Raw genomic sequence first — 12,000 nt, 5'->3', positions numbered from 1 at the left:
GGAAACGTGAGCGTACAGTGCTTTTTCTGAAAGGCACTCCCCACGCTTGCCAGGGGTTAGTCATGGCAGAGCTGACTTTCTCTCTTGCTCTCCCTTATTGGAAGTAGCTGCCATCTGGGCAAACACTTTGTTTTCTTTCACTGAGGGCTCAATCTCCTTCCATCATTTGTTAATTAAATTTCCATCAGCAATGAGTGTGCACGTCTCCCTCCTGGCATACAGACTCAAGCTTCCACCAACATGTGTGTCCAGCATTTTGTTTTTATTCCATATATTCACAGTCGCCCACCTTCCCTCTCTCAGACCAGTTGTGAGGTTCTGGAGTTTGCAGGTGCCTAGGAAGTTCAGAGGCCTGAACACGAGACAGCCTTTGCTGAAAGAACCAGGCTCCTCCTCCCCCTCTCAGATTTGACCCTGGATGACCAAGAAGCTGGCACTGAGAGGAATGGGGTGAGGAGACCCTACCTTCTCCTCCTTTCTGAGTGGCACAAACACGTTGGTGAGGCAGTGAAGAAAGTTCCTAGTGTCACTGACTTTAATACTCTGTCTCTACTCCCATTTTTCAGCTGCTGGGATGTCACAGAGAAGAAAGCGGCATCCCTCCCCATCACTACAGCTCTAACATGCTAATACACTGGTCCAGGCCTCTGCGGTCCCGGTGCCAGTGGTGTGTGCCAGTCCTGCCCCCGGGGCTCCGCGTACTCAGAGCTCATCTCTGGCACGCAGCTCCTTGGGGTGCTGCGTCCTGTCCGAGCCAGGCTTCTGTCTCCGGCTTGTGGGCCTGGCTCCACTGTTGGGAACGGGAGGCTCTGAGGAGGATCTGCCGCTGCGATCAGCCCCATGACGGTCTCCTCCATCAGACCAGTCCTGCTCCATCAGCTCCTCTGCCTTCACCCGTTCCTGCAGCCACGGAGACAGAGATGATGTGAACCCCTCCCTGTCAGGGTCTTGGCTCTGCTCGCAGGGGCTGACAAGACACACCTCATCTTTTACCACGTCCATACAACCTCCCCAGAGCCCACTGTGTCTTGCAGGACCCATCACAGACTGGCCCCTCCACCTTGTCAGAGGACAACCCCCAGCTGCTGCACTAGGTCCTGCCCCGTGGCAAAGCCCACGAGCCATTCCTCGGGGGGATTCGATCTAGCTTGGAGGTACTGCTATCCGTTTGTCCAGCACAGTTCTTTACCTGCTCAGCATGCTCCTGGGAGTGCGTGTACCAGAGAGCGATGGCGCAGCGCCTTCCGCGGCTCACTGCCCACACGCCGTGGGGATTCTCCTTGCCAGAGCTGAAGGCTACTAGCCTGCCACACTTGGGATGCACCTCAGCCTGCCAGGAGAGAGAGAAGAGACAATGAAGTCAGCAGCAGCCCCCTGCTCTGGGGTACACAGTCCTTCCACAGACAACACGTTGCCTCTCAGAACGTGGAACGGCAGAGGAGCGCGAGGCATCCACTGTCAGTCTAGGAGCAAGGGAGAGAATCACAGGGGCAACACAGGTCACAGACACAGGCTGGAAGGGCCTGAAACATCCCAGATAGGAAGGAGTTAACCTCTCCTCTGTCTGAGATTTGCCTCAATTTGCCTTTAGCTGTCCCTATTTGAATCTGCCACAGCACCAGCACTGGATTGTTTTTGGAGTGGTGGGATCCAATAACGAACTGGGTTTCCTCCCACCCAGGCTAAGTCTCACCCTTGATCCTCTCTCCTTCTTTAGGCCAGTCCCAGACTTACCGTGACAGTCACAGTGTCCATTTCAGTGAAGAAAAGGCCCCCACCTTGGAAGTCATCATTGAGGTAGAGAATGCCACTGTGGATGGAAAGAAAGAGGATATATGGATGCAAATCTCACTCCTCCCCACACTCCTTGTCACAGGAGGCTGTGGATAGCACAGGTTCAAAAAGCAAGTAGACCAGTTACCAGGAGAATCCATTTGGTGTGTTAAATACAGCAGTGCCTAGCTCAGGGCAGCCCCTGAGCTGCAAGCTGCAGGAGGCTCGGAGAGTATGCCAGGGAGTTAGCTCTACACGCTTGTTCTGTTTTGGTTTGGTTTGGTTTTAATCCTCTGCAGCAGTAATCTGTGGCACCCCTGTGACAACACCCTGGGCTAGCCAGACCTTGGTTCTGACCTGGCATGACGTTGTTTATGTTTTAAGATTGGGAATAATTCAAAGCCTGTAAGAGGAGACTGATCAGCAAAGAAAGCCACGTCTTAAGAGTCAAGGAATTTCAGGGTAACATAAGAATGGTCAAAAAGAGGCTCAGTGCATGCAGAAAAGAAAATTAAACCAATAAATTTCTTTAGCAATGTTAGACAAAGAGAAGCAGTGAGGCCACTGTGCAATGTGGGTAAGACCACAGTCAACTCAGTGAAAGAATGGACCACGAACTACTCAAGTTCCCCTTGATATTCAATTAAGCTGACAGAAAACATCAGAGGAACAAGAGAGGCTCATTAATGAGACTGGGAGAAAGAAATAGAAATCAGCACTGTGGCAAAACATTAAGGACATAAGGACAGTGAGATTACCAACCCTGAAACCCAGGAAGTTATAGCTCTTCTGCCATAGGATTTTAATAAAACTGTGAAGCCAGGGTGGTAACGAGACTGGAGAAAAGCAAGAATAGCTCTCACACACACAAAGGGGCAGGAGGGTAGCGATAATGGTTGAAGCATAAAGAGGCTGTTACCCTGACCCCAGTAGTCTGCAGGGCTTTAGACTCCATTTCTGAGGAGAAGGATAATTGAAGGACAAGAGGTAAATGGAAAACAGTCTTAAAATGTAACATGGGGGTCCTAAAAGCAGATTGGGTCAGCCACGCAATCTTTGACGAAACAGTTGATTTCCCAGGGAAGGACAACACGCTCGATCTCAGCAGTTTGGACTGTGGTAGAAGTACTCAGAACGGTGCTACTAGAGAATTTACTGATGAACAGAGAAGGTGAAGAAGAGCACGTGAACAGCACACAGTGACAAGTGCACCAAAAGGAGCACTGCTCGCCTGGAGGAGGGTCACTGGGACTCTTGGACACTCGGGTCTGATCCTGTTCAATAGTTTCATTAATGACCACAGCACAAATACACAAAAGAGATCCAGGAAGTTTGGAGCACAGGGACCTCTTTCAAAAAGGACATTGGAAGAGCTCAGCCCTTGTGAGCTGGTTGATCAATCACAATTCACTCTGCAAGAGGACAGGAATACTCCTGGAAATAGCTTAGTGGCATAAATCCCAGGAAGATATTTTAACAGATGTTCAAGCAGAAGTCAGAGAAGCCCACTACCCAGGGAGGAAAGAGGTGACAGAACAGCCTTCCCATGGGAGGGACGGAGATCTAACCAGTTACATGACAGAGCCTGGTAACTTTACAGTCTGACCACACCGAGTCAACGTCTGTATCAGAAGGGAAATGGATGCAGTGATACTGGAAATCCCTCCAAGTCCCACACCCTTACCATAGGCTGCTCAGAAAAGATTTCTGCTCAGGGTACAGCTACCACTCAAAGAAAAGGCAAATAAGATTTCTGGATGCCCAGGGTTCGGATGGTAAATAGGAGGAATCAGCTGTAGTCAACTGACCTCATTCGGCTGCAGTGTGCAACAACTGTCACCATCTTTAAAACATATTTCAGGTTCTTTCAGAAAAGAGTAACAAAACCTGCCACCAGCTGGAAAAAAGCTCTCACATGGAATGGAAAAACCCAACACAAAGTATTGGCAGTGAATCTTGACAGAGATGAACGGAGACAATAGTCACCAAAGTACACTGACTGCTCAAACAAAGGAAATCCAAGGAGCTTGGTTCGCCCTCTCCTGAAATGCATGGAAGACTGTGAAAGATGGAACTTGATTAGAAGAAACAGGCTGTCGTAAGGGCTGGCAGCGGACTGTAGTACTGTGGTAGACCCACAAGACAACAATTTGGTGTCATGGTTCTAGTCTGTGCAGCCTCCCAGCCTTGTTCTGCTCTCTGTTAATGCTGGCTGTGAGGAGGGAAGAGGGAGAAAGGGCCAATCTTCTTCCCAGCCTAGGGAAGGTGTTTCACACCTCATTCTGAAGCCCCCGATGCAGCTTTCTGCCTGATGCTACAGTCCTGGCTGGCTTTGAGACAGGTTTTTATGAGGTGAGCTCATCCCCTGATGGGGCAGGGGAGACATTCAGATCTCTGCATGATCTAACGCAGGTCCCCTCCTTCTCTTACCTGTAGTCCCTGTACACGTAGGCAGGCGGTTCTCTCCAGCACTCTTGGCCCTCAGGATCCAAGAGACAATTATCAGCATGGACAGGATGACTAAGGTCCATGCGACCTTCCTGCTCCCCTGAAAAGGAAAGTTACAAAAAGAGAATATGGGCATTTTCAGTTTCAAGAAAGAATAAGGCAGAGATAAAGGGGCACAGTGAGAGTAAAGGGAAGAGAGTCTCCCGAGAGCATGTGGCTGGGACTGAGGAGACTCTCCAGAAGACAGGGACTAATAGGGTGAAAGATTCTTTACCTTCTACAGCCGTGCGGCACACAAGGTGTGTAAATGAGAAATGGAGTTTCTTTCCAGGAGTAAAATAGGACTCTATGATTTTCCGTGATTTCTCACTGGCCTGGAGAAGCAATTTGGCGTCTCTCCAGTCCACGTCCCCATTCTGGGCCAGCTAGAAGTGAAAAACAAGCCTGTTAGAATACTCACACACAAAAACACCCTAAGAAATTATACACGTACACAGTACGGAAGAAGAGACATGTGTAAAGTCCTGTGGTCACACATGTAAGAAAAGAAGACGTTTTCTCATGTAAATGTAAGTCAGGAGTACACCTGTACAGCACAGCAATTCTTTCCTACTCAGCACATGAAGCCACATCTGGAACACAGCTTCATTTTGGGTCCCCCAGTACACAAGGGACACTAGCAAACTGGAGTCCTCAGTGAAAGGTCTTAAGATGGCAGGGGTGTTCCAGCACATGACTTAGAAAAAGGGGCTGAAGAAGCTGGGTTTCTTCAGCCTAGAGAAGAGAAGGCTAAAGAAGGATCTAACTACAGTCTCCTTAAAAGGGGGTTATAGAGAAGATGGAGCCAGTCTCTTCTCAGAGGGACACACTGGAAAGACAAGATGCAACAGGCGAAAGCTGCAGCAAGGGAACTTTTGGCTAGATATGAAGAAAAATTTCTTCCCTCTGAGAGTGGTACAGCACTGAAACAGGTGCTCAGAGAGGCTGGGAAATCTCCACCCTTGGAGATATTCAGGACTTGCCTGTGCAAAGGCTTGAGGGATCTTATCTAGCTTTGGAGTTCACCATGCTCTGAGCAGCGGGTTGGACTAGAGATCTCCAGAGGCTCCTTCCACCTTAATTTATTCTCCAATTCTACGCTAAGCATGTCTGTAAGACTGCCACACAGGGACAAGCAGCAATCCCAAAACCCTGTCTCACAGGAGAGAGAGCACTTGTCAAGCTCTCTATGTACAACATGCCTCATGATCACGGAGGAAGAGGGTCAGGGGAGACTGCACATGTGCTTGTGAGGCAGATAACACACCCACGACCCCATCCAGAGTGCACTTCACAGAGAAAAATGCTCAGGTGGCAACCACTCCTTCTGGACAATTAAGGCTGTGGAAGACTCACGGTCACTTACCTGCACGGCTTTCAAAACAGTTAACCCTTCAAACCTCTCATGTGGGGTGTGAGGTGACCGTCTCGCCCGGTAGCCATCTCCTGCTTCTCCTGCTGCCTGGAATAGAAGGATACAGATGACACACATTAGGCTGCCATCTCTCCTCCATAGAAACACTACAACTCTGCCTGCTGAGGAAGAAAGTACACACACAGGATCTCCTACAAGACCCAGGCCTCACCTTTGTCAGCCGGAGAAGGTCCTTACACTCAGACTCTGTCAGCACTCTGTCAAACACAACCCTCTGGGTTCCATTCATCCGGCGGGAATCCATCGTGACAGCAATGCCCTCAAAAGGCAAAGGACCTGTTGAAAAGAAAATACAGATAGGCATCACCAAGCTTTCGACAAGAAGTCCTCAAACACCAACCCCCAGCCTGGATAAGGAAGTGGAGAGACACTATACATTCTCAGAAGACAGGACAGTTCCCCAGAAGTGCCCATTCCTTGCAGACCTGGGCCACTTGCACCCCTCACATGCTTGAGGAGAACCAGAGCATCAGCTGGGGAAGCTGGCCTACAGCGAGTGCTTCAGGAGCCAGCAGAAACTTGGGGCTTGCTGGGAGAGCAGCAGGGAGCTGGGGAAAGTTGAGTGCACTGTGGATCGCAGCAGCAGAACAGGTCCAGCCTACTGGGGTGAGGCTCTGGAGAAAAGAAGCAGGTAAACACCTCCATCAACCCTCCTTTCGAGCACACATCTTACGCCAGAATTATCTCCAGTGAATCTTTCTACTTCCTTCAGCCCCAAAGAGAAGCAATGGGTATCAGTTGGTGATTTGATCTTTGGCCTTTCCCCACCCCCCCCTCTGACCTCTGGGGGGTCAGGAATGCCAAGGCACTGAGGCCCTCAGAATGATCTGCTCTCCCATGTGCCACAGCAGAGAACCACTTGGGGTGACATCAAGCAAAACTCCAGGACAGAGCTCTGCAAGAGGCTGTGTGTCCACACATAAGAATAGAGGGCCAGCAAGAACATGGGACTCTGCGCTTCAGTCTATAGCATTCAGCCACAAACCCTTTGGACTTGTGTTTTTCAGGGAAAGACTTGCCCAAGCCAAATAGTCTGTTTCCAGTTTCCATTTCCCCCTCCCCTCTCCTTGTCCCCTTCAGAAAAACGTTGTTTGAAGTCAGGCTGGTGGAGTTGAACCAGGTATAGTGTAGACACTCCTGACACACTGAACAGGGATCTGCACGTCCACAGGCTTGTCACGTGTTCAGGCACCACTGCTCTCAGCTTCTCCAGCCACAGTGCTCTTTGAGTTCCCATCCCAGAGATGTACGCAGTGAGATTTTGCAAGATTACACATGCATCAAAGAGGGAGAAAAGAAACAGTGAGAAGACTTGCTGAGCCATTCGAGTCAGTCTGCATCTATGCTAGCATTCAAATGTCTGAAGATGGAAGAAAAGACAGCACTTAGCCTAAGCCTGGCTGAGTGCATCCAAGTCCTTCTTCAAGCTCTTTTACTCACCCCTCTTCTCTCTCTCTTCTATATCGAGAGTTTCCTGCTTTTGCTTCTCCTGATCCTCTCTCGGGAGCAACGGAAAAAACAGAGACCAGGGCTGTCAGTACACAGAGCTATGCTTAACCATCCTCTGTGGTAGCATTTCACACCCTTGCTGTTCCTGTACTGCCCATTCCTCAGTAGCTATTACTTGTTCCACCCCTGTCAGTCCAATCCCATCCTCTACTTCCAACACTTATATTTCAGTCCTAGTTGACTTGGCCAACCTTACCTGTGTTTCTCCTTTAGGTTTTCAGGAATCACCTCATCTGGAGTCCAAAGATCCTGTAGGAACAAATGCAGACGGTTCAGTACACAACAAACTTCTCCCACATGGGATCATGTCAAACAGCCAGTTCCTTGTCCCGCTTCTCCAGCGAATATCAGACCCATGGTTCTGGACTGGTTCTGACAACAGCCACACTGCGCTGATGTATATGGTTACAGCAGCAATTTCAAACTAACTTCAGTCCTGGAGTGGCAGAAAGACCTTAAAGATCCACCTCATAAGGACTCGGAGGTCCTTCTCATCAGCATCTGATCCTTTCTGGATCATGTGCTGCTGAAGTGAATTCTGGCAACTGTCTTGGTGAAATCAGGGCAGGAAGATAACACTGTTACTTACAGGGTCATTAAAAGTTCCTCCTAGATGCTCCACTGCGTAATAAATCAACTTCTTCTCCATCAAAGATCTCTGCACATAATGTTGAATACTCTAAGGAAGCAAAGAGGCTGTCAAACCACCACCCCACAAAAGACAACCCCATCCCTGCCCAGGGCAGAAACCTGCCCCAACACACTGCTGTGCACTATGAAAGCCCAGTTCTGTCCTGAGGGGACCCTGTCTGGTAAACTCAGGCTCCAGTTTCTTCAGTCCTGGGCTTGGCACACATCCGCAGTGAAACGTCTTCCCCTTTTTGTCTCCTGGACTGTGATCTTGTCATACGGGACAGGGGAGGGGCAAAAAGTACAGACCTGGGGTTGTAACTACCTCTCTGGCTGTGACATCAGTGTCCCCTCCCAGTTGTGTGCGATACTGTTTCATTTTCTCCAACATTGGCTCATCCATGGGATAGAAGAGCAAGTAGGAAGCAGCACATTCAGCAGCCAGTGCCTGGTTCCCAACTTGGGCAAGGAAAGAACAAACAGAAATGTCTTTGAAAGACTCAACATTAGCAGCAAATGTGTATAGGCTGGCTGCACGCAACGCCCCGGTCAGGATCTGGCAGTAGGAGGCCTTACAGAGTACAGATCAATCAACCTCCGCCTAGCTGGGCCTCTACCCAATGATGGGCAGAGAATACAGGGAATGAGACCAGTGAAAAATGCGCCCACTTTGAATACTTATTGGGAGCTTGTTCAGAGGAGACAGAGACAGAAGAAGTATATTTGGAAGAAAGTCGGTCCCACCTCCCTCACGCAACAGACACGATGAGGGGTCTGGAGGCTTCTTTGAGATACACGTTTTACCAACGGTCTGACTGAGGAGATGAGAGACAGCTGGGTCAGACTGGGAAGGAGCAGAGGTATCCAAGAGAAGAGCTGAGGGACGTGTGAAAGTGACAGGGTGACAGGATGACCAATGTCATGACAGGCCATCAGTTCAGCGAGGGCAGGCAGGGCTGACTCAGAAGGAACATCTCTGTCGAGATGAGATGCACACGCACACTTGAGATAGGAAGCAGGGGCTGGTCTGGAGCCACGTACTGAAAAGGAGGGTATAAAATACACAGCAGATAGCTGGAGCAAGGCCTTGAAATGGAGAGTGCTGGAGGAAAGAAGTGGGAACGGCCACACATTAGAGAAGGTGCACACAGAGACTGAAGTGGACTACAAGGGGCCTCTCCCAAGGTGGCCATAGGGTTGAGCAAGAGAAGAGAGGTTCTGGGAAGAGTCAGGGGGCAGAAGGGGGTAGAGAGAAGCAGAGCTGAGGTCAGTGTGCCACTTCTCCCCATGACATGCTGCCCTCTAGGTCCAGAGGCAAGTTTAGGGGTGCCACAGCACAACCCGCTGGGTTGTGGCTTTGCTCACCTTGATCATAGGCAAACTGCAGTAAATCGAGATGAGAGGGTATGAAATCTTCTGTGGCAGAAATCCGTCCTGGCTTTGTGGCAATTTCAAGGACGCACTGCTGTCTGCACTTCAAAACCTGAATATAATGGGCTGCAAGAGAGAGGAGCAAGAAAGGCAGTAGCTCACACTTCTGCCAGACAGGAGTGCTGGGAAACGGGGCATGTCCAGTGTGGGGAGCATGGCCTTCCTACCCAACCCTCTGTGCCTCTAATGCTACCTGCAACGGCTTCGTACAGGCCAGGTTGCATCTCCTCCTCCTCGTCCTCATCCTCCCAAGGCCCTTCACACAGGGCACGACACTCTTCCAGTGCTGACAGCGCCTCTGTGAGTGACTCCTCCAGCCTGGCCACAGCCTGCGGGTACTGATCTGCATCGTAGTGCTGCACTCCAGACTCATATGCTTCCTGCGAAGGACAGATCCAAGTCCCTCATCAGTGTGGGTGACACCAAAGGACGCCCCGAGACTTCGAGTCGCTGACAGGGTAGTGCTGGCATCTAGGGGCCTGCCTGATTATGCACAGCCCACCCTGCAGTGACAGAGAATCTTCTGGACTTAAGCCAAATACATTTCTCAAAGACCTTGCAGCCTGCCGTTAACTGTCACCAGAAAGTCTCTGTGTCATGCCTGCAATGGCTTGTCTTCACTGTGAACAGAAGGCTTCAGGGAGACCTTCCTGCAGCCCTTCAAATATAAAGGGGGCTTATAAGAAAGACTGAGTGAGGCTTTTGACAGCCAAGGACAGGACAAGGGGCAATGGTTTTAAAGTGAAAGAGGGTAGATTTAGATTGGAGATAGGGAAGACATTTGTTACGATGAGGGTGGTGAGATACTGGAGCAGGTTGTCCAGAGAAGTCGGGGATGCCCCATCACTGGAAGTGTTTAAGGTCAGGTTGGACAGGGCTTTGAGCAACCGAATCTAGTGAAAGATGTCCCTGCCTGCGGCAGGGGGTGGGACTAGATGATTTTTAAAGGCCCCTTCCGGCCTAAAGTATTCTGTGATTCTGTGTACTGGGTGCTGGCCTCAAGCCATGGCCCGTGTGTGGAAACAGCTCAGGGTCCCAGACTGGTCCCCCGGGTGGGATAAGAGCTGCTGACGCTGGGTTCCGCACCGAACGAACCCTCACCCAGTGCGGTGTGGCCTCCAGGTCGCGGAAGTTGTCTGACTTCACCCCTGACATCCGCCGGTACTTCTCTATGTCCTCCCGCATTTGGAGGTGCTGGGGATTAGCCACGAAGAAGGTGTGAGCGGCGGACACGGCCTGATCCAGCTTCTTCAGCTGTGGAGAAAAGGCAGCCAGCGCCCGTCACGCTCCCCGCAGGGTCCCCTTTTTCCACAGCCACCCCTCACCCCAGCTGCTCCCCGGACTCCTGTGCTCCGGCTGCCCCGACGGCCCCTGTCCCCTCAGCGGGCCGGGAGAGCCCTGTGCTGCCAGCGGCGGCCCTCCGCTCTGCCCGGGGGCGCCCGCTCCCAGCCCCCGGGGTGCGGTGGGGGTTGCCCCGCCCTGGGGTGTCCCTGCCCGCCGGCGGGGCCGGTCCCCACCTGGAAGAAGGCCACTTGGAGGTAGTTGTAGGGCTCCCTCTGCTCGAAGTCGCGGCGGATGGCGCGGCTGGCGCGGTGGGCCGAGGGCGCGGCGCCCAGGCGCAGCCCCAGGCAGTGCTGCAGGCAGTCGGCGCGCTGCAGCACCCGGCCGAAGAGGGCGGCCTCCCAGGGCCCGGCCCCCGGCGGCCCGCCGAGGAAGGCGGCCTCCCGGCGGCAGGCGCTGCGGCAGCCGCGGCGGGCCGCCCGCAGCCCCGCGTAGCTGTGGAGGGCTCGCTGCAGCAGCTCGGCCGCCCGCGCCCAGTCCCGGGCGAAGTACGCCCGCACCCCGTCCGCGTACAGCAGGTCGTAGGGGACCAGGCGGCCCGGCGACGTGGCGGCAGCGGCGGCGGCGAGGAGGAGGCAGAGGAGGGAGGCCATGGCCGAGCCGCCGGCGGAGAGCAGGAGCAGAGGGGGCTCCGGGGCGGGCGGGCGGTCTGGCGGGCCCTGGGCTAGGCCCACCCCGGGGGCCGGGCCGCGGTGGGCGGGTGGGCGGGCAGCTCGGCGTCCCGGCGGGGGAGCGGGGGACAGGGCCGCTGCCGGGGGCAGGGCACGGGCGGGAGCGGGTCCAGCTGCGCCGGCTGAGCCCTGCCAGCACTTGGCGGGAGCCTGGGCCAGCCCGGTGCTGGTCCCGCGGGGGCCGGCTGAGCCCCGGCAAACTTGCCGTCTGATGTGGCCCTTCACAGGATCATCTGGGTTGGATAAGACCTTGAAGATCATCCAGTCCTACCGTTAACCTCACACTGACCGTTCTCAACTGGCCCAGCACTAACCCTCCCCGTGGTGCGGGTCACCCGCACCCCTCCAGCCAGACGCCTCCTAAGAGGTCATGGTTAATCGGTCAGAATCCACGCCGGGGACGAGGCACGCTTTGACAGTCCGTAGACCAAGTCCCATCACGTGGAGAAGTGCTTTGGAGGGGAAGGGCTACCTCTCCCTCACAGCCCTGCCAAACCTTCGCCTGTGGCTGGGACTACAGCCAGCACCGGCCAGGAGACGGTCCATCTCCCACACGCTACCTCTGCACCTCCCTTCCAAGAGTTTTGCGCGGGACAGGAGCCTGCTCCAGACCTCACCGCTCCCAGCTTCAGCGGCGTGGGCAGTCAGGGACCTTTCGCCTGGAAGGCTCTGCCAGCTTTCCTGTTTGGGTGAGAAGTTTGGGCCGTCGTGTTTCACACGAAG

At 53.1% G+C, this 12,000-nt stretch overlaps 1 protein-coding gene across 2 annotated transcripts; it reads right to left on the bottom strand.

The window, feature by feature from the left end:
- Nucleotides 1-243: 243 nt before the first annotated feature.
- P3H3 (prolyl 3-hydroxylase 3) lies at nucleotides 244-11,254 on the bottom strand. Of its 2 annotated transcripts, none has more exons than XM_074810287.1 (15): nucleotides 10,783-11,254; nucleotides 10,367-10,519; nucleotides 9,459-9,645; nucleotides 9,200-9,331; nucleotides 8,160-8,293; nucleotides 7,794-7,883; nucleotides 7,401-7,453; nucleotides 7,136-7,194; nucleotides 5,847-5,971; nucleotides 5,627-5,722; nucleotides 4,496-4,646; nucleotides 4,204-4,321; nucleotides 1,735-1,810; nucleotides 1,190-1,330; nucleotides 244-900 (listed from the first exon to the last, which is right to left on the bottom strand). In XM_074810287.1, the coding sequence occupies exons 1-15, from the start codon at nucleotides 11,197-11,199 to the stop codon at nucleotides 703-705; spliced, it is 2,130 nt and encodes a 709-aa protein (XP_074666388.1). In that variant the 5' UTR covers nucleotides 11,200-11,254; the 3' UTR covers nucleotides 244-702. The 2 variants fall into 2 exon arrangements, with proteins under 2 accessions (XP_074666388.1, XP_074666397.1); XM_074810296.1 differs by having other exon boundaries at nucleotides 10,367-10,459.
- Between the last annotated feature and the right edge of the window lie 746 nt (nucleotides 11,255-12,000).

This window comes from Strix aluco, chromosome 2 (assembly GCF_031877795.1).
Source record: "Strix aluco isolate bStrAlu1 chromosome 2, bStrAlu1.hap1, whole genome shotgun sequence".
Classification (NCBI taxonomy): domain Eukaryota; kingdom Metazoa; phylum Chordata; class Aves; order Strigiformes; family Strigidae; genus Strix; species Strix aluco.
The sequence above is the reverse complement of the archived record's forward strand: the minus strand, read 5'-3'. Positions and strand labels throughout refer to the sequence as shown.